At 24.6% G+C, this 21589-nt stretch overlaps 3 protein-coding genes across 3 annotated transcripts; all 3 read left to right on the top strand.

Moving 5' to 3' along the window:
• Positions 1 to 977: 977 nt before the first annotated feature.
• LOC122512388 (acyl-CoA Delta-9 desaturase-like) lies at positions 978 to 3188 on the top strand. Its single transcript, XM_043628177.1, has 5 exons — positions 978 to 1278; positions 1370 to 1500; positions 1618 to 1823; positions 1980 to 2165; positions 2806 to 3188. The coding sequence occupies exons 1-5, from the start codon at positions 1080 to 1082 to the stop codon at positions 3044 to 3046; spliced, it is 963 nt and encodes a 320-aa protein (XP_043484112.1). The 5' UTR covers positions 978 to 1079; the 3' UTR covers positions 3047 to 3188.
• Positions 3189 to 4280: 1092 nt separating this feature from the next.
• Positions 4281 to 6185, top strand: LOC122512387 (acyl-CoA desaturase-like). The gene is made up of 4 exons (XM_043628176.1): positions 4281 to 4538; positions 4619 to 4753; positions 4931 to 5112; positions 5282 to 6185. The coding sequence occupies exons 1-3, from the start codon at positions 4343 to 4345 to the stop codon at positions 5110 to 5112; spliced, it is 513 nt and encodes a 170-aa protein (XP_043484111.1). The 5' UTR covers positions 4281 to 4342; the 3' UTR covers positions 5282 to 6185.
• A 4257-nt stretch (positions 6186 to 10442) lies between these two features.
• On the top strand, positions 10443 to 12534 carry LOC122512385 (acyl-CoA Delta(11) desaturase-like). The gene is made up of 5 exons (XM_043628175.1): positions 10443 to 10830; positions 11102 to 11232; positions 11314 to 11519; positions 11683 to 11868; positions 11960 to 12534. The coding sequence occupies exons 1-5, from the start codon at positions 10629 to 10631 to the stop codon at positions 12234 to 12236; spliced, it is 1002 nt and encodes a 333-aa protein (XP_043484110.1). The 5' UTR covers positions 10443 to 10628; the 3' UTR covers positions 12237 to 12534.
• The last annotated feature ends 9055 nt before the right edge of the window (positions 12535 to 21589 follow it).

The raw sequence follows: 21589 nt of genomic DNA, 5'->3' as shown, positions 1-21589 counted from the left end.
ATTTTATTCCCCGTATATTCTATTCTCCATTATTTTCTCCTCTATGCAGTTTTGAAATTAAAATGAGTTATTTATTTTCCTTTCTGTTTAGGTTAATATTGATAACTTCCCTTTTGTGCCTTTTTGTCTAGTTTCCTTTGTTCGACGGGAATTTAGAATTTGTTGTTGATGTGTGGGATACCAATTTGTGTGTGATGTTGAATGAATGAGAAAAGTTGCGGGATAAGGTGAAGGTGGTGGTTTTTAACCGCGATCTCTCATGCATATGAGACCCTATATATATATACACACTATGCCTATGGGGCCCCGCAAGGACCTCGTATTGGTCGTGATGGGATGAGATGCGTAAAAGATGAGAAGTCGAGGGCGTGGCTGCCTTCGGAGTTTCGAGTTGCACACAAGCCACAAAGCAAAAGCCGCTGTAAAAATCCAGGGGTCCAAAACTGTGTAATGCATATCGCTCTCACATATGCTCTCCTTCTGACACAATCTCTCTCTTTCTTTCTCTAACTCAACGGCGGCACTTCAATTCACAAATATAAAACACCGGAAAAACTATGGATTACAACGAAATTCTTTTTTTTCCGAAACTATTTTGAGTTATTACTGATTTTCTATTTCACTGAATTTTATTCTATATTACTTTTCTTTTTTTTTATCAGATAATTTGGAAATTCCGAGTAGCAAACAATGAGCTAATTTAGAAAATAGAATTTGGCGGCCATGTTGGATCCACCATTTTGAATGTTTCAACTTAAGAAAAGCGGATTAATCAAGAAATGAAACAGTGACAGTGAAAAATTAAAATGCGGTGAAAATAAAAATCAAATCAAGTTGCGTAATAAATCCCCTAAATTGAACTTTAACGTTCACTGTGAAAAAAAATTGAATATTCAAATAAATATTCAAATAATTACAATGAATAATGAATAAATTTTAATTATTTCTTCATTTATATATAACGATCGACGAATTTCTCTACAGTTTATTATCAGTTTAGTTTTACTTTGTATTTAGTTTGTTTCAAATTTTTATAAAATCTAAGAAAATAATTACATATTTGCACTAAAGAAATAAAAATGATTAAAGAAGCAGATGATAGTGTAAAAGTAACAGAAAAGGAGGAAAATATTCAATTTTCATTTACCAATGAGTGGAATACGTGGATAAAACATTTGAATTGGCCATTTGCCATTTATCATGTGATTGTTAACATTGTTGCAGTTTATGGAGCTATTACATTTCCATATTCAACTCATAAATTGACAGCATTATGGAGTAAAGATTCATGAAAATTACTAAAAATTTATTAGAAAAAATTTAATTTTCGATGTTAAGATACGCTAATTATTTTTGTTTTGTTGTATAGTTATTATATACTATTTGTATACTGGTTTGGGAGTAACTGCTGGAGCTCATCGTTTATGGACGCATCGATCTTACAAAGCTAAATTGCCGCTTAGAATATTTTTTGGTTCTGGTTACTATGGATCAGGCATGGTAGGCAAATATTTAATTTATAATATGTCTAAACGGTTTAGGGCAAATTTTACAAAACTCGATTAAAGGTAATCTGTAATTAAAGCTGATTAAATTTATTATTGTGTATGTTTTAAGTTCAAACTTCGACGGTGGATTAAATTGCACAGAATGCATCATAAATATTCCGATACTGATGCCGATCCTCACAATATAAATCGTGGTTTTTGGTTTGCACACATCGGTTGGTTTCTGTTACCGAAGCATCCGGAATTTATGAAAAAATTAAAAGAAATTGATATGTCTGACATTAATGCTGATTCAGTAGTCACTTTTGGAGATAAGTAAGTACCATCTATAGATACGTTACACGGATTTATTATTAACAGTGAAATATTAAGTTAACAATAGAAATAAAATACTTTTTTAATAACTAAGCTACGGCAGCTCTTATATTAACAGCAAATTGATAATGATTGTCATTTAAATTTTTCTTGAAGGCATTTTGTGATTCTGACAATACTCATGACGTTTATATTACCAACACTCGTACCAGTATATTTATGGAATGAAAGTTGGTATTGGGCTATAATTTCGCAATGTTTCATTCGCTATATTTTTTTAATACATAATCAATGTTTGGTTAACAGTTTTGCCCATTTATATGGCGACAAACCTTACGATCGGTAAAAATTTACTATATAATTAAATGTTCTAAATATTCTATATTTTTACCTGTAACACTTAAAATGAATGGAATTTTTACTCTTACAAATGACAGAGTAAATCTTAATATTTATGGAGAAAACTTTTATATACTACATAGTAAATTTGCTAAATAGAAGTAACAATACTCGGTACAATATAAATACATTAAACTAAATACACTAACAATAGTGCAATTCACTAAAAGTAAATTATAGAAGAAATTTGTCAAATTTACTTAAATTGTATGGGAAAATTTACTCCAAAAATAATAATATTTGCCAAAAGTTCCTGAAAATTCAGTTTTAACGTTATAAATAGAAAAAACCTAATATTTTTTCCCCTTTCCTTTTTTAATTCCTTTTATAAAGAGTATAATTTTTATATTCCGGACTCGAAAAATATCTTGAAAGAAAAGCGTTTTAGAGGAAAATTTTAAATACAAAAGTTGTTAGATTCCAAAAAAATTTAGAATTTCCTTAATCCAACAACTTTTGTATTTAAAATTTTTCTCTAAAACGCTTTTCTTTCAAGATATTTTTCGAGTCCGGAACATAAAAATAGTATTCTTGCAAAAATTACAAATCATGTATGACAGAAAAAATGAATTATGATTAACAGGTCAATAGTTCCGGTTGACTCTAAATTGGTTCAAATATTATCAACTGGAGAAGGTTGGCATAATTTTCATCACGTTTTCCCATGGGATTATCGTGCTGGAGAAATTGCAAAAATTGACTTCAATTTCACAATGTATGTGATTGATCAATTTAAAAAAATTGGATGGGCCTATGATTGTAAAACAGCAAGTAGTGAACTCATTCAAAAAGTAGCCCAAAATAGGGGTGATAAATCATATTAATTCTTTACTCACTGTCGCAATAATATTGTAAGTAAACAAAGTTATAATTAGGTGTATAACAATAAAAAGTAATGTAAAAAAAGAAATTAAATGTAAAATAAAAAAAATACAAAATAATAAAAAAATATGAAATAATAAAAAATGATCAAACCTTTATTCAATCAATGTATTTTTAAATACACACTGTTAAAAATTTTTGTAGGATTTTTCAGAAACAAGCAACGGAAGTTTTATGCAGTTACATGTTACGTAAAATTTAGAAACGTTTAATTATTTTCAGATACATAGGACTGAACAAATATTTAGTTCAATTCACCAAAAATTTTGTTACCGTTTCGTAATTTTCAGTAACGCGTAACAGCATAAAACTTCCGTTGCCATTTTCTGAAAATTTTGTTACAGTTTCGTAATTTTTCGTAACATGTCATAGCTTGACATTTTTTTTATTTTTTCTGAAAATTTTGCTACAGTTTTGTTCAGTTTTGATTATTAAACAATATGTAACTAAAATGTTACATATTGTTTAATAATCAGAACTAAACAAAAATGAAAAAATATTTTCAATTACACTAATCAGTGATAGCTAGAACATAATTTACATTAAATATTAAAATGCAAAGTATAATTTAAAATGTACAACTTCATTATTTCCAAATTTGTATTAAAATGTTTTCTATTCCACTAGATTTTCAGTACAAAAATTATTTAAACTTAAAAATAATTAATAATAATCTTAATGTTTAAAAATGATTTATTTACGGTTTATAAATAAATTTGATTAAAAAATATCTGGTAAATTATATTAATAATATTTATTTCTTACTTTTTATACACAAAACTTCAATCAAATAATATTAATTATTCATTTATTAATAATTACATTTCATAAATATAATTCAATAAATAGTTTGAAACAAAAGTTTTCTTTGACAAAATGTATCGTTACTTTGATTGCAGTATACTCTATAATATTGTTTTAATAGTTTGGAAGGATTTAACGCTTATCACTCAATACAGTTTAAGAAACAACCTATAAAAATTAATTTATTTACCAGAATACAAAAGAGTTAACTTATTTGAATTTTTAATGTCTACTGTGAGAAAAGTAATTGGATATGCGAATAAATATTCAAATACATTGAATAGTGAATAAATTTTAATTAATTCTTCATTAATGTAAACGATAAACGATTGCCTTCAGTGCATTGTCAGTTTAGTTTTACTTTGTGTTCAGTTTGTTTCGATAGTTTATAAAATATATGAAAATATTAATATATTTGCGCTAAATAAATAAAAATGATTAGAGAAGATAAAATTTTAAAAGTAACAAAAAATGGGACGAATGCTAAATTTTTGTTTGCCAATGAATGGAACATTTGGATAAAACATTTGAATTGGTCATTTGTAATTTTCCATGTGATTATTCACATTGTTGCAATTAATGGAATTTTTACATTTCCATATTTAACTCATAAATTAACAGCATTATGGAGTAAATAATCATCAAAATTATTAAAGTTTAGAGAAAATTTTATTTTTTAAGATAAAGATTATCTTTGTTTTGTTGTATAGTACTTATAAACTATTTCCTGACTGGTTTTGGAATAAGTGGTGGAGCTCATCGTTATTGGTCGCATCGATCTTACAAAGCTAAATTTATTACCTCTAAGAATATTTTTAGCTACTTGTTACTATGGCAATGGCATGGTAAAGAAATATTTATAATTTGTCAAAATAGTTAAGGGACAATTCTACTGATTATCTTTTAATTGGGGTTACAGTTAATAATTATGTATACCTAATCCGAAAAATTAGTATTTTAAGTTTAATTAAAAATTTAAAATTGTGAATGTTGAAAGTTCAAACTTCGACGATGGATTAAAGTGCACAGAATGCATCATAAATATTCCGATACTGATGCCGATCCTCACAACATAAATCGTGGTTTTTGGTTTGCACACATTGGTTGGTTTCTGTTACCGAAGCATCCGGAATTTATGAAAAAATTAAATGAAATTGATATGTCTGACATTAATGCCGATTCAGTAGTCACTTTTTGGAGATAAGTAAGTAACATCTTTAGATAAGTTACTTGTACACGGAAAAAATTAAGATTCACATGCTGTATCAATAAAAAAATCTGTTAAATTAATTAACTTCACTAATATAACTAATATAAAAATTAAAGGAAATTAATATGTATGAAGCGAATTGAAGAATAAAATTTTTTTTTAGGAATACATCATAAGGTACAGATGCTGACCCAGAAATTTCTCCGTATATTTATCATTAATACAATAAAAACAATATAATTAAGCTTCAGTGCTCTTATTTTAATAGCAAATTGAAAGAAAATTATAGACAGCAGGGAAAAATTGATAATTATGGTCATATTAATTTTTTGAAGGCATTTTCTGATTTTAACAATTCTCCTGACTTTTTTAATACCAACACTTGTACCAATATATTTATGGAATGAAAGTTGGTATTGGGCTATTGTACTTTTCTATAAATTATAGCAAAATTCACTAAAAGTAAAATATTGTAAAAATTTCTAAAATTTACCAAAATTGTAAGGGAAAATTTGCTCCAAAAATAGTAAAAGTTGACAAAAAATCCAGAAATTTATGTTTAATTTTATAAATGTATCAAAAAACATATTTCTTTCGTGTAGGTTCTATTATTCTAATAAAAATTACAAATCATTTTTGATAGAAAAAAATATTTATTATCAACAGATCAATAAGAGCTGTTAACAATAAATTCATTGAAATATTGGCAACTGGAGAAGGTTTGCATAATTTTCATCACGTTTTTCCATAGGACTATCGTACTGGAGAAATTTCAAAAATTGACTTCAATTTCACATTGTATGTAATAAATCAATTTAAAAAAATTGGATGGGCCTATGATTGTAAAGTAGCAAGTAAGGAACTTATTTTAAAAGTAGCCGAAACAAGAGGCGACAAAAGTTATATATATTAATTGTGAGTTGGAGTAATTAAGTAATTTACTTAATTGTATAAGTAATTCAGTTGCTGGACATGTAGCAATGGCTGGATATCAACATATAATAATTTATAGAAAGTTACTGTATTTTTTTTATTTTTCATACATTATTGTAAACACAAATCTACAGAATAAGAATTAATTAAGAATTACTTACTATTAATTATAATTAATCATAATTAATCATAATTTTTGTTTAATTACTGTCATAATAGTAATAAGATTTTTTATTTCGTTATATGCAGTTTGTAAATTTTTTTTCCATTTTTACTGCGAATAAAATAAGTATTTTAAATTTTAATAAAAATCAAGAAAATTCTGTTCAAGACTAATTTATTAAATAATTATTAAATTTATTTACACAAATGCAGAAATGCTTTTTTTGTGGTTTATTATCGATGTAATATGTCTTGGAAAATAAATCCAAGATATCATCGCATTAGGTTGTCAACAAGGGTCCACTGCGTAAACGCATCTATACTTAATCGACTTGGCACGACAAGCATACACTTGGCTCGTTCATAGAATTGTATTTAACTTGAGGTCTCATGCTCATTTAATGAGCCACATATCAGATACATAGGCATTAGTAGATAGAAAAGACGAAGGGACGTACTTCTTTAGGATTGGAATTTTCTAAAAAAAAAAAAATTTCATCAGGAAAATCAAAGGTATGCCTTTTGCCATTGACCGCCAATGTGATTTCTCACACGGATTTATATACATTTATATAATATACTTGATTTATTTTCACTAGATTATTATTAGTCACATATAAAATGCTAATTTATTTATTTTTAAGTCCAACATATAGGTGGAAAGAATATAATAATTATTACAATCAATATAATTTTTTTTCTTGTTTCGAAAAGAGTTTATCATTGACAAATGCAAAAATTTTAATGAAAGAGAAAAAAAAGGAAAGAAATACAGACAATTGTCAATGATTAAAATTGGAATTATCGTAAAACTGAATTATACTTAAATGACTTATGGTTTACTGGGGTAAAAGCATGAATATTTATGATATAATTTAATCCCAAATCGTTGTATTTTAAATGCGCTTTTGAATATGCTTTGTTTCATGAGAAATTTAATTGAATTATTAACCCTATCATTATAAGCTTCCTTTTCAACTGTGAAAATTTATAGCGTTACATAATATATATATAGAAATAAACTATTCGTAAATATGTGTATCTCTACTCTTTTAATTTTAATTATATATGCCACATGAAACCGAATATAATGGAATCTAACAATAATAATTCTATATATATATACATATATGGGTAAATAAATACTTAAAAGAGAAATTCATAATCCAGTCATTTGAATCTTTATATTATTATTTTTAATTCTATGGGGTTTTATATTTATCAAATTTCACATTAGGAGGACTTTACTTTTAATTTCATTAATGAAAAAATTTATTTGTTTTATATTATACTATAATTTATAATAACTATTGTAATATTAAATTGTATGTAATATTAAATGTTAAATATCAATATTAAATTATAATAAATATTGCTATAAAAAATAGTACTAAAAACATTTTTTTATTGTAATTCAATAGTATAATTTTATGGCTTCAAAAAATATTGAATTAATCATAAATTATACTATTCAATTCCACACGGAGAGAAAATTTTGTAAAAGTATTTTACAATTTGGCGAAAAAGTGCAACAAACCGAAATTTTGACATAGAAACTACTAAACAGTGAAAGAAATAATATGAAATTTAGTTGTTATATTAAATTTCAACTTAAATTCTTATAATTGATATAATTATGCTAAATTTTACATAAATTTTTTTTAAAGTTTAGTATTTTTTATATCAAAATTTCACTTTGTCGCATTTTTGCTCCAATTTGTGAAATACTTTTACGAAATTTATTATAATTTTCTCATCGTGCAATGAAAAAATGATTTTAGACAATTTCAAAATTGTAAATTAAAATTTATTAACTATTAATTAAAAATGTAAATTACAATTTATTATAATATTATATTAAAAATAAAAATTAAAAATTTTATAAAATAAAATTGTAATCTATATTAATAATCGTTGTATTCCGGTAATCTGTTCGCAGTTCGAAGTTAGTTGTTGTTTCCTTTTTTGTTTCCTAACTTTAAAAATAATTTTTCTTTTAAATAATTTCCATTTTTAAAATTAATTTATTGAAAAATCATCGAATTGTTGCAAAAAATTTTATCAAAAAATTTGATAATAATAGAATTCCTTCGAAAAATTTTATTCTTTACGAAAATAATTGAATTCTCAAGAAGAAATTTGCTAATTTTTTTTTTTAAATAATAGTTTCTTTAAAAATTTTAATTAAAAATCTTAAAAATAATTGAATTTTATGAACAAATTATTTTAAGTTTATAAAATAATCGTGTTTATTAATAATTGAAATTAAACATTTAATTATTAAATTTTATTAAAATTTTTGAAAATATAATTGAATTGTTTCGAAGGATTTATTAAAAGTTTAAAAAATAATTGAATTTTTCCAAAGAATTTTACTATTTACAAATATAATTAAATTTTTTTTGAAGAATTTATTAAAATTTTAGAAAATAATTGAATTCTTTGAAATTCTTGAATTGAATTGAATTCTTGAATTGAAATTCAATTCTTTCGTGAAATTGTTTTGAATATAATTGAATTTTTGCAAAGAATTTTACTATTTATGAATATAATTGAATTGTATCGAAGGATTTCTAAAATTTTAGGAAATAATGGAATTTTTTCGAAAAATATTATTAAAAATTTAAAAAAATTGAATTGTTTCGAAGGATTTATTAAAAGTTTAAAAAATAATTGAATTTTAGCAAATAATTTTACTATTTACAAATGTAATTGAATTTTTTCGAAGAATTTATTAAAATTTTAGAAAATAATTGAATCCTTTGAAATTTTTTATAGCAAATTAAGAAAAAAAATTGAATTCTTTCGTGAAATTGTTTTGAATATAATTGAATTTTTACACAGAATTTTAAATCGAATAAAGAAAAAATTGAATTCTTTAGTGACATTTTTTTTGAAAATAATTAAATTTTCGCAAAGATTTTATATCTAATAAAGAAAAAATTAAATTCTTTAGTGACATTTTTTTTTTGAAAATAATTGAATTTTTGCAAAGATGTTATTATTTTAAAAAATAATTGAATTATTTCGAAGTATTTATTTAAATTTTTGAAATTATTAAAGAAGAATAATTAATTAGTAAATTAGTTAATAATTTAATTTTTTGAAAATTTGAGTCCGATATTATTCAAAAATTCATATTTGAATAATATTGTAGCAAATAATATATAAATTCATATATTTAATAGAAAGAATTAGAGAATAAATATTCCCGAATTAAAGGTACACAAAATAGAAATAATAATAAATAAAAGATACGATAAATATGTATATAATGGAAAAATTATTAATTTCGAATAATTTTTTGTAATTGACCATTAAATTTGGTATTTATAAATAATTAATTGTCTCTAAACGAGTTTTAAAAGTACGTCAACAAAATTATATTCCATATCGGAAATTGCAAATGTTCAATTGCGCTTCATTAAATTCATTTTAAATATTATGGTAAAATTATGATAATTTCCGTCAATTTGTATTTTTTCCCTCTCATTCTACAAGCTGAATATTAGAATCTCATTAAGGAGTCATATTCGTACTTTGAACAAACATTATATATTGTGTTGGAATTATGTTGCAAATAGTTGGGTGTTTTTTTTTGGTTTCCTTTTTGAATACTAAAAAATGCAATAAAGAATGAACCTGTTACAATTATTATAAAATGTGTATTTCCCGGCATTCATGTTTTATAGTTTCCTTATAACATAACTGTTAAACAGTTAGCGGTACTGTGTAGTGACATTTGTAATAAAGACCGGGTTTAGTTAATTCATTAACCTGTTTTGTAAATTAAAAATTTGTTATAATTTCTGTAAAAATTTTTGAATTAATAAATATCAAGTTTTAATATAGAAATAACGATTTTTGTATAATAATAGTTTAATTGTATTTTTGTAATTCTATTGTAATTGTATTTTTGTAATAAAATTTAGTATAATATAATTCTAATATAGGTAAGTATTATTATTATTAATTAATCTATAACTAAAAAATAGAAATAGAAAAATAATAAATTTTTAATTTTATTACAATTGGAGTCGGTATTACCTACTTCGTGAAAATAATTAATATTCGATTTTGTTTTAATAGATCTATTAAAAAAAGATCGAATATTAATTAATTTTATGAAAAAAGTAATATTTACATTTAATTATTCCATTACGTCTAGTTAACAATTTTTTGCATAAACGGACCTTGTCTTCGTTACATGCGTAAATAGCTTGACACTACTTGCTTCGCTTAATTCGCTTACTTGACTTCTTGATTGATTATTGATCACTATTTCGTAAAGTTGAATTCAGTATTATTTTAGATCTACTATATTTAGTAGTGTAAAATTATCATTATTATTATTATTCTCAATACTAGAAGAGTGACTAAAAGTTAAAAAAAAATTATAACTAATATCCAAAAAAATGAATTCGGAAAATAAGGATACAACAGCAAGTGAAGATAAAGTTAGAATGAAATCGGAACTTTCATTAAAAGACGAGTGGAACATTCAGATAAAAGATTTTAATTGGGCCTTTGTTATTTTTCACCTGATTTCTCACATCATTGCTGTTTATGGGATTTTAACATTTCCCTATTTGAGTCACAAATTGACAGCTCTGTGGTGTACGGTTATGTATAATTTATTATATAAATTGTTTTCTTGATAAATTTCACACAAATCAATTATTTGTCTATTGTTATAATTATAATTTCCTTTGATAGTTTTGTAGATCTGAGTGTTTGGATAATAGTTATCATCCCTTGTGTTTAAATTTATAATTTATACCTAACTATAAATGAAAAAAGTAAATTTCTATTGATTAATTAATTAATTAATTAATCTATTAATTTTATTAATATAATAATTATTAATATTTGTATATATTTGCTTTAGTTTACGCTTATTATGTGTTTGTTCTTTGCGGACAACTTGCTGGTGCGCATCGTCTTTGGTCGCATCGTTCCTACAAAGCAAAATTACCTCTTAGAATAATACTTGCTTGCGCGTACTATGGTGCAGGACATGTAAGTATATTTATTATTGTAAATTATTTAAATTGTTTTAAATTTTTAATAAGCTTAATCATAATTTTTATGTGGTTATAGTTTAAACTGCGTCATTGGGTTAAAGTGCATAGATTGCATCATAAATACACAGACACGGATGCCGATCCCCACAATATAAATCGTGGATTTTGGTTTGCACACATGGGATGGTATCTATTACCCAAACATCCAGAGGTTTTGAAACGATTAAAGGAAATTGATATGAGTGACATTAATGCCGACCCAGTAGTGAATTTTGGCGATAAGTAATTTTTTTTTCAATTATAAAAATAATTTTTCAAATTTAAAAAAAATTTGTTGTTTTGAAGATATTGGTACTTTTTGGCAACAGTCAAAGGACATTAATCTAGATTTAGAAAGATTTCTATTGTTATTATTTTAAAGGCACTTATTTCTTATTTCTTAAAGGCACTTCGTAATTGTGACACTGTTAATGGCATTTATATTACCAACCCTTGTGCCAGTATTCTTTTGGAATGAAAGTTGGTACTGGGCAATTATAACACAATGCTTCATTCGTTACGAAGCAGTGGTACACGCAATTTCTTCTATTAATAGTTTTTCACATATGTTTGGATATAAACCATACGACAGGTAAATTATATTTTCAATAAAATAGTCTTTTTTAATGTTTTTTTTCTAATTTAAAAAAAAAATTTTTTTTTATAAAATAATTTTTTTTTAGAAAAATAAAGGCAACTAATAATTTAATTGTTCAATTTATCGTCAATGGCGAGGGTTGGCATAATTTTCATCATGTATTCCCATGGGACTATCGTACAGGAGAAATTGCATATATTGACTATAATGTGGTTTTACATTTTATTAATCTATTCAAAAAAATTGGATGGGCCTACGATTGTAAACAAGCAAGTGATGAGTTAATTCGAAAAGTTACTGAGAAAAGAAGCGATAAGAGTAATCCATTAGGAATAACAGAAGTGTCAGAAGGGGAAAATTAAAATTTTAAAGTTTTTTTTTTACTAATTATTGTATTTTTTGTATAATAAACTATAATTTCTCCCTTTCTTTAGGGATTTTATACAAAATGGTAATATCAGCATATTTAGTATAGTAATTCTTCCCTACTATTTATGTATGGAACATTTAACACTAATTTTCTAACTAAAACAAGAATTAATCCTTAATAAAATGTTTATTAATAAGTTATAGGCACAGGTTTAACATACAATGTTAAGTTTAATAACAAAATAAACATATTGTTTATCTTATAAACAAACAATTTCATAACCATTGTTTTCTTCAAGTATAACAATTTTTCCTTTGAATTGTATAAACAAAATTTTTTCTATTTGTAAAACACATTTTTTGTGTACAATAAAATTCGGTAATTAATTATTGAGATACGCATTTAAGATAAATTTTACAATTATCATATTATTATCTACCATGATTATGTATATAATTTAGCATCTCCCAACAATCCAAAGTTCTTTGGTTATAGCTTGAGGATATATACACATATACAATAAAATACATATCGCGTGCATTTAGATCAACTTCCCCCATCTATTAATTGTCCGACACAACGTGGGCGGCTTCCGCACTCGACTAATTGCACTCATTGGAAGGTGTATATTGTGTTGTATAAACGTGCAGACGTTTACGTTTTGTTTCATTGCGAGAATTTATATATATTGTAAGGGACCGAAATAATCATCATTTCCTCGCAAGACGACATCGTCAACTACAAACTTATGCTCATAAATTAAATTAATGACTTTAATTTCATTTCGAGTCCACAATCTCACCAGGAGACATTGTCAAACCTGTCAACAAAATTACCAGACAATCATATTATGTTCTCTATTCGTAATCTCTAAATTAATGACGACGTTTTGTTTGCAAGAAAAAAAAAGAGGAAGACGAAAGCTGGAGAAATTTTTTTTTTTCCTCTTTTAGAAGTAATTTAATCATCAACGGTAATGATGATTTTGGAAGACTATTTTTATGCTATTGAATAATGTATTGAATTTTTGGTTGTACTGTATTAATAATCAAAATACGGATGTTGTAACAGAAATTCAAAACTTTCTTATTTTTAATTTTATACAAATGGTAGTTCCAAAAATACTTTCTTGAATGGTTGCTACAACAGTAATAATGGTTCACTACTTACAAATGTTAATAACAAAGGATGTATTTTTATCAACCAATAAGCAACATATGGCAAATGGAAATTTTGAAGATTGGAATGGAAATTTTGTGTTAAAACTTAAAACACAAAAAATACCGAAACCTAATTTTGCGTGACCACTATAGTTTACTTTCGTGGCTTCTTCTTTTCTCCTGCTTCGAACATCATCTTCTTCTATTTTTTTTCATCGTCATCAATAATTGGACACACCACTTTGTGAGCTAGTGCAAAAAATAATAACGTAGCGTTAAAATTATTAGAAGCTACGGTTCTTAACCTGACTCGACTGCCCGGAATTGACCTTCGCTAATTCATAGAAGTGCATGACGCGTAACGCAATACAATGTAGCATGAAATACTTGTTTGAAACCTTTGAACTTTTCTCACGTTATATAATCATAGTCAAACAATGCTTGACATTGAAGAGACGTCGACTTTCCTTCTCTTTCTCTCTCTTGGAAGATTTTTACATTCTAACGACACCCATTATAATGTCATATAATCAAATTGACCCGCTCTTCTTTGAATTTTAATTTTTCTCAAAGAGTTTCAAACGCCATTCAATTAATCGAAAAGTACTTTATTAAAAAAAGCTCTTATCAATTTTTTCACTCTTATCATTTAATCTTATCATTTACTCTTGTCATCTACTCTTATATCATCTTTTCAATATCCTTATTCGTGGTGAGGAATTTAATTTTAGTAGCACTTGAGAAAAAAAATTCATTTTCCTTTAAAAAGATTCTCTCTGCAGCAATTGTGACATTTTAAAAAATGTTCTTATGGAAGGTATAGAGTTTTATGGAGAGAGAGAGAGAGAGAATATTTATAGAAAGCTTAACTATAGAAGTTAATCTGCCGCTCATTAAAAGCTTTCTTTTGATTTCGATACGAGTGTGTGTTTGTATTTATAAGCCCAGAAGTGATATCAGGTTCAGGAAGAAAAGTATAGAAAAGGCAGGTAAACGAGCAAACGATTCGTCGTCCTTGATAGCGGTTACGAGCGCGTGGCTTTAATTGCTTTTTATCGAAATCACGACGAAACGAGATACTCATTGAGATCGAACGAGACATACGAGAATCACGTATATATATTTACTTAATTCATTGAATTCTTTTACCGCAACACACAAACACACAAATACACTTGGAAGCTAAAATGCAAAATCTCTTCCTGCTTCATTAGCAGGTTTGCCACAAAAATTTAATTTTACTTTTTCCCTGACTATTCCATGATTTCCAGACAAAATTTTTGACTCTTTCCCTGTCCCTTGAGATTTAGGATCATAATAATTTAAGATTATTCTACTGCAGAAATTTTATTATTTATGAAAATAATGGAATTATTTCGAAGAAATTTCTAAAAAAAAATTTGTAAATATAATAGAATTCCTGACAAATTTTTATTAATTATTAAAATAATTGTATTCCTTTCTAAGTTTACAATATTTTTTTCTTATTTTAAAATTTCTCAGGTACAAAGGAACAGAAAGTAAAGAAAAATATTTTTCACAACGACAGTTAAACTCAAATTGCTTATATATATATTTAAAGAAATCCCAATATTTAAGATATTTTTCTTCAAGAGTTGACATTAATGAGCCGAAATTTCTTCGAAAAAGAAGAATTGAAAAATTCGTTTATAAAGAATACACCTGGTCGAACTTTTTGAAAATTGTTTACAATAGACATAATTTATAAATCGATTCTGTGCGGGAGTTAATGAATATAATGTATACTTAAAAATCGAAGTGACAATATATAGTCCTTTAAAAATAAATACAATTCTGATTTTGAGAAAAGACATTATTTTTCCCTTTTATGTTACGTCGAAAGAAGAAAAGGAAAAACTTTTTGAAAATCAACAATGATCTTGGTTGTTTAGTGCGGTGAGAGGGAACAAACTATCTCGGTATATCAATCAAGGTGTGGGTATTTAGAGTGTTTTCGACAAACGAGCACAAATCCTCCCATTTCAAGGTTCGGCGACCACTCGAACTATAGAAACTACTTGACTTTTGTTGTTCGAGTGAATCGAACTCGTAAAGGAAATTCGTTCCGGATGAAAAGCTCAAAGACTCAAAAGGACAGGGCAAACAGATATAGTGAGGGTGCTGGCAGGAGAAAAAGAGAGGAAGGAGAATAATCATAGTTTCGAGTGTCGTCAATGATGACTGCCAAAAACTATATACTATATAGTGGGGAGACACTCACTCAGTGTGCATGCAATCCGGAAGTGACTGGACTTCAACCCGAATCAATAAATTCGAATGATAGAGCGATGAAAATAAGTTGGCGGGAACATTTTTCAAAAGGGCAATTTTCATGATGCTGGGAAAAAAGGCAAAATTCTGAAAACAGGATGTTGCATTGTTTGGAAAAATTAATCGTGTTTCGAAATAAAACTAAGGGTAGAGGAAGAGAAATCAAAGATATATTTGAAATTTTATCCGTAACTATACTCGAAATTTCTCTCGTGAGAAAATATAAAATTTAACGATATTTTATTTGTTCTGATTATTTTTGTTCTCATGAAATTGCAATTTTTCAATCTCCTTTGTTTTTCGTCAAATCTTGACAATATTATTTATATTTTCTTCTTTTATTTTTATTTCAAAGATAAAATGGATCAAAAAAGAAAAAATTTTAAAAATAAGAAATTAAACAAAGCAGCAATAAAAAAAAGTTGTCAAGAAATCAAGGAGTCGAAGAAAAATTGATTGAAAAAGAAAGAGCAGAAGAAAACTTAAATGCAATGAGAAAAATAAAAGAAGAAAGAAGTTGACAAACGAAGTAACTATAAAAAACGAAAAAAAAACGGGAGAAGAAATAAAAAATATAGTAATAGAAATAAAAGAATAAATAAAAAAGAAATTAATAAGAGACGATATAAGAGAAATGAAGAAAGTAAAAAATGTAGAATATGGGAAAAATAAATTAAGAGAATAAAGTAAACAAACCAAAGCTAAACATAGAAGGAAAAATTAAGGACTTTTTCCTAATTTTATCAAAAATTATCAAAATCAAAAATTCTTGAGAAATTTCTTTATTGATGAAAAGAGTTGAATTCTTACGAAGATTTTTACAATAAATTTTTTAAATAATTGAATTCTGTTTGAAAATTTTATGAAAATGTAGTAGATATTGAAAATCATTGAATTGTGAGAAGGTTTTAAAAATATTTAAATTTTACAAAAAATTCTATTAAAATTTTTGAGAATAATTAAATGTCTGTGTGGTATTTTAATAAGTTTTTTGAAAATAATTGAATTCTTAAAAAGCATTTTATTATTTATGAAAATAATAAAATTGTATTCTTGCAAACGATTTTAATATAAGTTTTTAAAATAATTAAATTTACAAGAAAAAAATTATTACTTTTAAAAATAATTGAATTGTTGTGATAAATATTGTTATTTTTGAAAATAATTGAATTTTGCAAAGAATTTTATTAAAATGCCTGAAAATAATTGAATTTTCGGGAATAATTTTGTTATTTATCGACACAATTGAATTCTTTCGAAGAGATATTTATGTAAATAATTGAATTCTTAAGAAGAATTTTTTTGAAATCTAAAAGAATAATTGAATTATTTCAAAAAAAATTTAATTCGAATTGTTTTTAAAATAACTGATTTCTATCGAACAATTTTATTCAAATATTTGAAAATTATTGAATTCTTGTAAAAAATTCTAATATTTTTGTAAATAATTGAATAAAATAATTGAATTCTTCCGAAGAATTTAAAAAAAAAAATTTTTAAATAATTGATTTTTTCAAGGAATTGAAATTTAATTTTTAATAACAATTACATTTTTTGTGCAACTCCTGTAAAATTGCATTAAAAATAATTGAAATCCTGTGAAGAATTTTATTATTATTTGTGAAAATAATTGAATAGTTGCAAAGAATTTTATTATTTGTCAAAATAATTGAATAGTTGCAAAGAGTTTTATTAAAATTCCAAAAAAAGAAAAAGAAAAAAAAAAAAGAAAAAGAGTTTAATTAAAATTAATTTTTTTTTCTGAGAAGAATTTTATTATTTCTATGAAAAATTTTGTTATTTTTAAAAATAATTGAATTATTGATAAGAATTTTACAAACATTGTTTTAAATAATTAATTTTTTCGAAATATAATAAATATTACGAAAATTTTATTTTAAATAATTGAATTCTTGTCGAAAACTTTATTTTTGAAAATAATTCAATTTTTCAATTAATTAATTTAAAATAGCATTAAAAATAATTGAAATTCTACGAAGAGTTTTATTATTTATGAAAATAATTGAATAATTCTTGCTTAAAAATTTAACAAAAATTTTTTTAAAAAATTGAATTTCCATGATAATTGTTATGATTAGTGAAAGTAATTGAATTATTGTGAAGATTTGTACAAAAATTTTGTTAAATAATTGATTTTTTGAAATTTATTTGAAAATATTATTCTAAATTAATTGAATTCCTGTGAAAATTTTATTATTTATGAAAATAATTGAATTTTGGATAAATTTTATCAATTTTCTTTTTAAATAATTGAATTCTTTTGCAAAATTTTATGAAAATACTGACTATTGCAAATAATTGAGTTTCGAATTTTTTTTTGAAAATAATTAAATCTTTTTAAAGAATTAGTTTATAATTTTTGAGAATAGTTTTTTTATTTTTATTAGCGAATTTAAAGTAGTGAAAATTCTAAAAAAAGCAAAAATAGTAGCTTTCAGTAGCTGAAATCTAAAAAAAGTACCCAAATAGTAGCATAAACGTAAAAAAAGTAGTAAATAGTAGGTTTTAGTATAGATGAGTGCGAAGCCTGCAATAAGAACAATAGAAAAAAAAGAAAAATGAAAAAAAAGCTAGAATTTTTTATATACAATCCTTAACGAGAGTAGTAAATTGGACACAATCGAGAGTGTTCCTTGGAAGTAAAAAGGGGTCAGAGGAACAGTGTTGAGGGGTTAATGACTCGCTAACAAAGTTCATTCCCTTTGCGAGATGAGGGTTGAATAGAAAAAAAAGAAGAAAAAAATGAAAAAGAAAAAAAAATGAGGACTTTTTGAGGACATCTAGAGTACCTTAAAGGTATATATCATGCTCGAGTGGGTGGAAGTAAGATTTCTTCAGCAATGAAGACACAAAGTCAAAGCCTAGTGGATTTTCACATTGACAAGGATGATATCCCCCTCGGTACAGTTTCCGAGGAGGAGCGTGACGATGACGACGACGATGATGACGATGTTTCATCGCGAAGTGACCGGATATGAGTCTTCACTTTTACACACGGTAAAACTTAAAAGATTTTCTGAGGGTGAATATAATCATTTTCTATGACTCTCCACAGTGCATATAAATATAGATGAAAAAAATACATAATAAGTAAATAAATAAAATAAAAATATTTATTAATTTTTGAGAATGTATGAATTTTAAATTTTAATTTCTAAATGTATTATAAAAATATATTTTATCTATCTTCTGTCTATATTAATAATCGTTATATTCCGATAATCTGTTCGCAGTTTGAAGTTAGTTGTTGTTCGCTTTTTTGTTTTCTAACTTTTTTAATAATTTTCCATTTCAAATATTTTCAATCTTAAAATTATTGTATTTCAACAAAAATCATTGAATTCTTAAGAAGAATTTTACAATTTATAAAAATAATTGAATTGTCTTGAAAAATTTTATAATTCTTTTTTGAGAAAGTTTATTAAAATTGTATTAAAAATAATTGAATTCCATTCAAGAATTTTATTATTAATGAAAATAATTGAATTTCTTCGAAGAATTTTATTATTTCTGAAAATAATTGAATTCCTTTGAAGAATTTTATTATTTCTAAAAATAATTGAATTTTTTCGAAGAATTTTATCGGAATTTTTGAAAATAATTGTATTCTTTTGAAAAATTTTATTAAAATTGTATTATAAATAATTCAATTCCTTCACAGAATTTTATTATCAATGAAAATAATTGAATATCTTTGAAGAATTTTATTATTTATAAAAATAATTGAATTTTTTTAAAAGAATTTTATTATTTAAAAAATAATTGAATTCTTTCGAAGAATTTTATCGGAATTTTTGAAAATAATTATATTCTTTTGAAAAATTTTATTAAAATTGAATTAAAAATAATTGAATTCCTCCGAAGAATTTTATTATTAATGAAAATAATTAAATTTCTTTGAAGAATTTTATTATTTCCAAAAATAATTGAATTCCTTTGAAGAATTTTATTATTTAAAAAATAATTGAATTCTTTCGAAGAATTTCATCGGAATTTTTGAAAATAAATGTATTCTTTCGAGAAAATTTTTTAAAATTGAATTTCTCCGAAGAATTTTATTATTAATGAAAATAATTGAATTTCTTCGAAGAATTTTATTATTTCTGAAAATAATTGAATTCCTTTGAAGAATTTTATTATTTCTAAAAATAATTGAATTATTTCGAAGAATTTTATCGGAATTTTTGAAAATAATTGTATTCTTTTGAGAAATTTTATTAAAATTGTATTAAAAATAATTCAATTCCTTCACAGAATTTTATTATCAATGAAAATAATTGAATATCTTTGAAGAATTTTATTATTTATAAAAATAATTGAATTTTTTTTTAAAGAATTTTATCAGAATCTTTGAAAATAATTAAATTTAATTAATAGTTTTAAAAATAATCGTATTCTTTCGAAAAATTTTATTAAAATAAAAATAATTGCATTTCTCCGAAGAATTTTATTATTAATAAAAATAATTGAATTTCTTTGAAGAATTTAATCAAAATTTTTCAATATAGTTGAATTTTTGAAAGGAATTACATTTAAAATTCTGAAAAATTAGTTTTTAAATTCTAAAAAAAATTAATTTCAGTTTTCTAAAAATTTATTAAAAAATGGACATAATTAAATTTTTATAAACAAATTGTTCCATTTTTTAATTTTTATAGAAAATAATTAAATTCCAGCGAAGAATTTTACTATTTTTAAAAATAATTTAATTTTCAAGGAGAATGTTATTATTTATGAAAATAATTGAATTCTTTCGAATAATTATATTAAATTTCTTTGATAATATAAACAATAATTAATTATAAAGATCCTAAACTTTTTTGTTTGGCCTAATGGCTTCAAGCCATTAGGCCAAACAAAAAAGTTTAAGATCTTTATTATTTAAATTATATGGCTTTCTACAAAAATTTATTTCAACACTTAATAATTAATTATGTAGTTAATAAGCGATTATTTAAAATTCTGATTTTGAAATTATTAAAAAACAAAAATTTGAAAAAAGCAAATTTTTTAATTTGGATAATACAACAAACATTCAAATTGAGAATTTAAAAACTAGAGTAAAAATAAAATCTCCCTTTACAAACGTAATTTACAACCGCAGGCGAACATTTATAAAAATTAAGTAAACATAGAAAAATTGACCCCTCTCATTTCACTCTCTCACAGGAGGCAAGAAAAGCACGAATCTCTATGTATATAAACGTGTTCAACATATGGGAATCATCAAGAGAGAAATACTTCTGAATTTCTTTAACCGCACGTTTTTTTCGAAAGAACCCCCTTTTTTTTTCTTCTTTATATAGTTTATCAAGTTTCTGTTCTCGACGAGAAGGGGAAGAAATTTCATTGAAGAATAGCCAGCCGTTTATACAAACGAAAATCTGTTGTCTAAACAATCTAAACTAACGTCAAATGATGAGATCGGTTTCGGTCTGAAACCGCATACGTAACGAACGACATGGGGGGGCGGAGGAGGGGAGAGAATTGCGTCCAACCTCCAAAAACTAGATCCCAATATATACTATATAACTTGGAGAAAAGATTTCGTTGAATTCGTTTCAGGAGAAAAGAGAAATATTCTTCGGTCAACCAAATCCGTTCTACATGAGATTTCAGATAATGAAAAAGCAATCGAAAAAAAAGTAGAAAGAGCCGAGGATACTTGGGTCTTTTTTATAAATAGCGAATCGTGTGCCTCTTTTTAAAGGTTCACCTGCTTTTTTTTTCTTTTTGATGCAATAAGAAGATTATTTTATTTTGAAATAGAAACTGAATAATTGGATATTATGAGATTGGAGAGCAAAAAATGGGTAATATGAATATTTTATGATGAATAACTGTTATTTAGATTTTAAAGACAAAAGTTGAG

This window comes from Leptopilina heterotoma, unplaced genomic scaffold (assembly GCF_015476425.1).
Source record: "Leptopilina heterotoma isolate Lh14 unplaced genomic scaffold, ASM1547642v1 Lhet_98, whole genome shotgun sequence".
In the NCBI taxonomy this organism is placed as follows: Eukaryota; Metazoa; Arthropoda; class Insecta; order Hymenoptera; family Figitidae; genus Leptopilina; species Leptopilina heterotoma.
This window is presented reverse-complemented; position numbering and strand designations above follow the sequence as displayed.

Bases quoted from the DNA above. Each gene is read 5' to 3' on its own strand.
- LOC122512388 (XM_043628177.1), top strand. From the start codon at position 1,080: ATGATTAAAGAAGCAGATGATAGTGTAAAAGTAACAGAAAAGGAGGAA. The intron at 1,279-1,369 runs GTAAAGATTCAT...TTTGTTGTATAG, and splicing joins TAAATTGACAGCATTATGGA to TTATTATATACTATTTGTAT. The intron at 2,166-2,805 runs GTAAAAATTTAC...TATGATTAACAG, and splicing joins GGCGACAAACCTTACGATCG to GTCAATAGTTCCGGTTGACT.
- LOC122512387 (XM_043628176.1), top strand. From the start codon at position 4,343: ATGATTAGAGAAGATAAAATTTTAAAAGTAACAAAAAATGGGACGAAT. The intron at 4,539-4,618 runs GTAAATAATCAT...TTTGTTGTATAG, and splicing joins TAAATTAACAGCATTATGGA to TACTTATAAACTATTTCCTG. The intron at 4,754-4,930 runs GTAAAGAAATAT...GATGGATTAAAG, and splicing joins GTTACTATGGCAATGGCATG to TGCACAGAATGCATCATAAA.
- LOC122512385 (XM_043628175.1), top strand. From the start codon at position 10,629: ATGAATTCGGAAAATAAGGATACAACAGCAAGTGAAGATAAAGTTAGA. The intron at 10,831-11,101 runs GTACGGTTATGT...TATTTGCTTTAG, and splicing joins CAAATTGACAGCTCTGTGGT to TTTACGCTTATTATGTGTTT. The intron at 11,520-11,682 runs GTAATTTTTTTT...TATTTCTTAAAG, and splicing joins GTAGTGAATTTTGGCGATAA to GCACTTCGTAATTGTGACAC.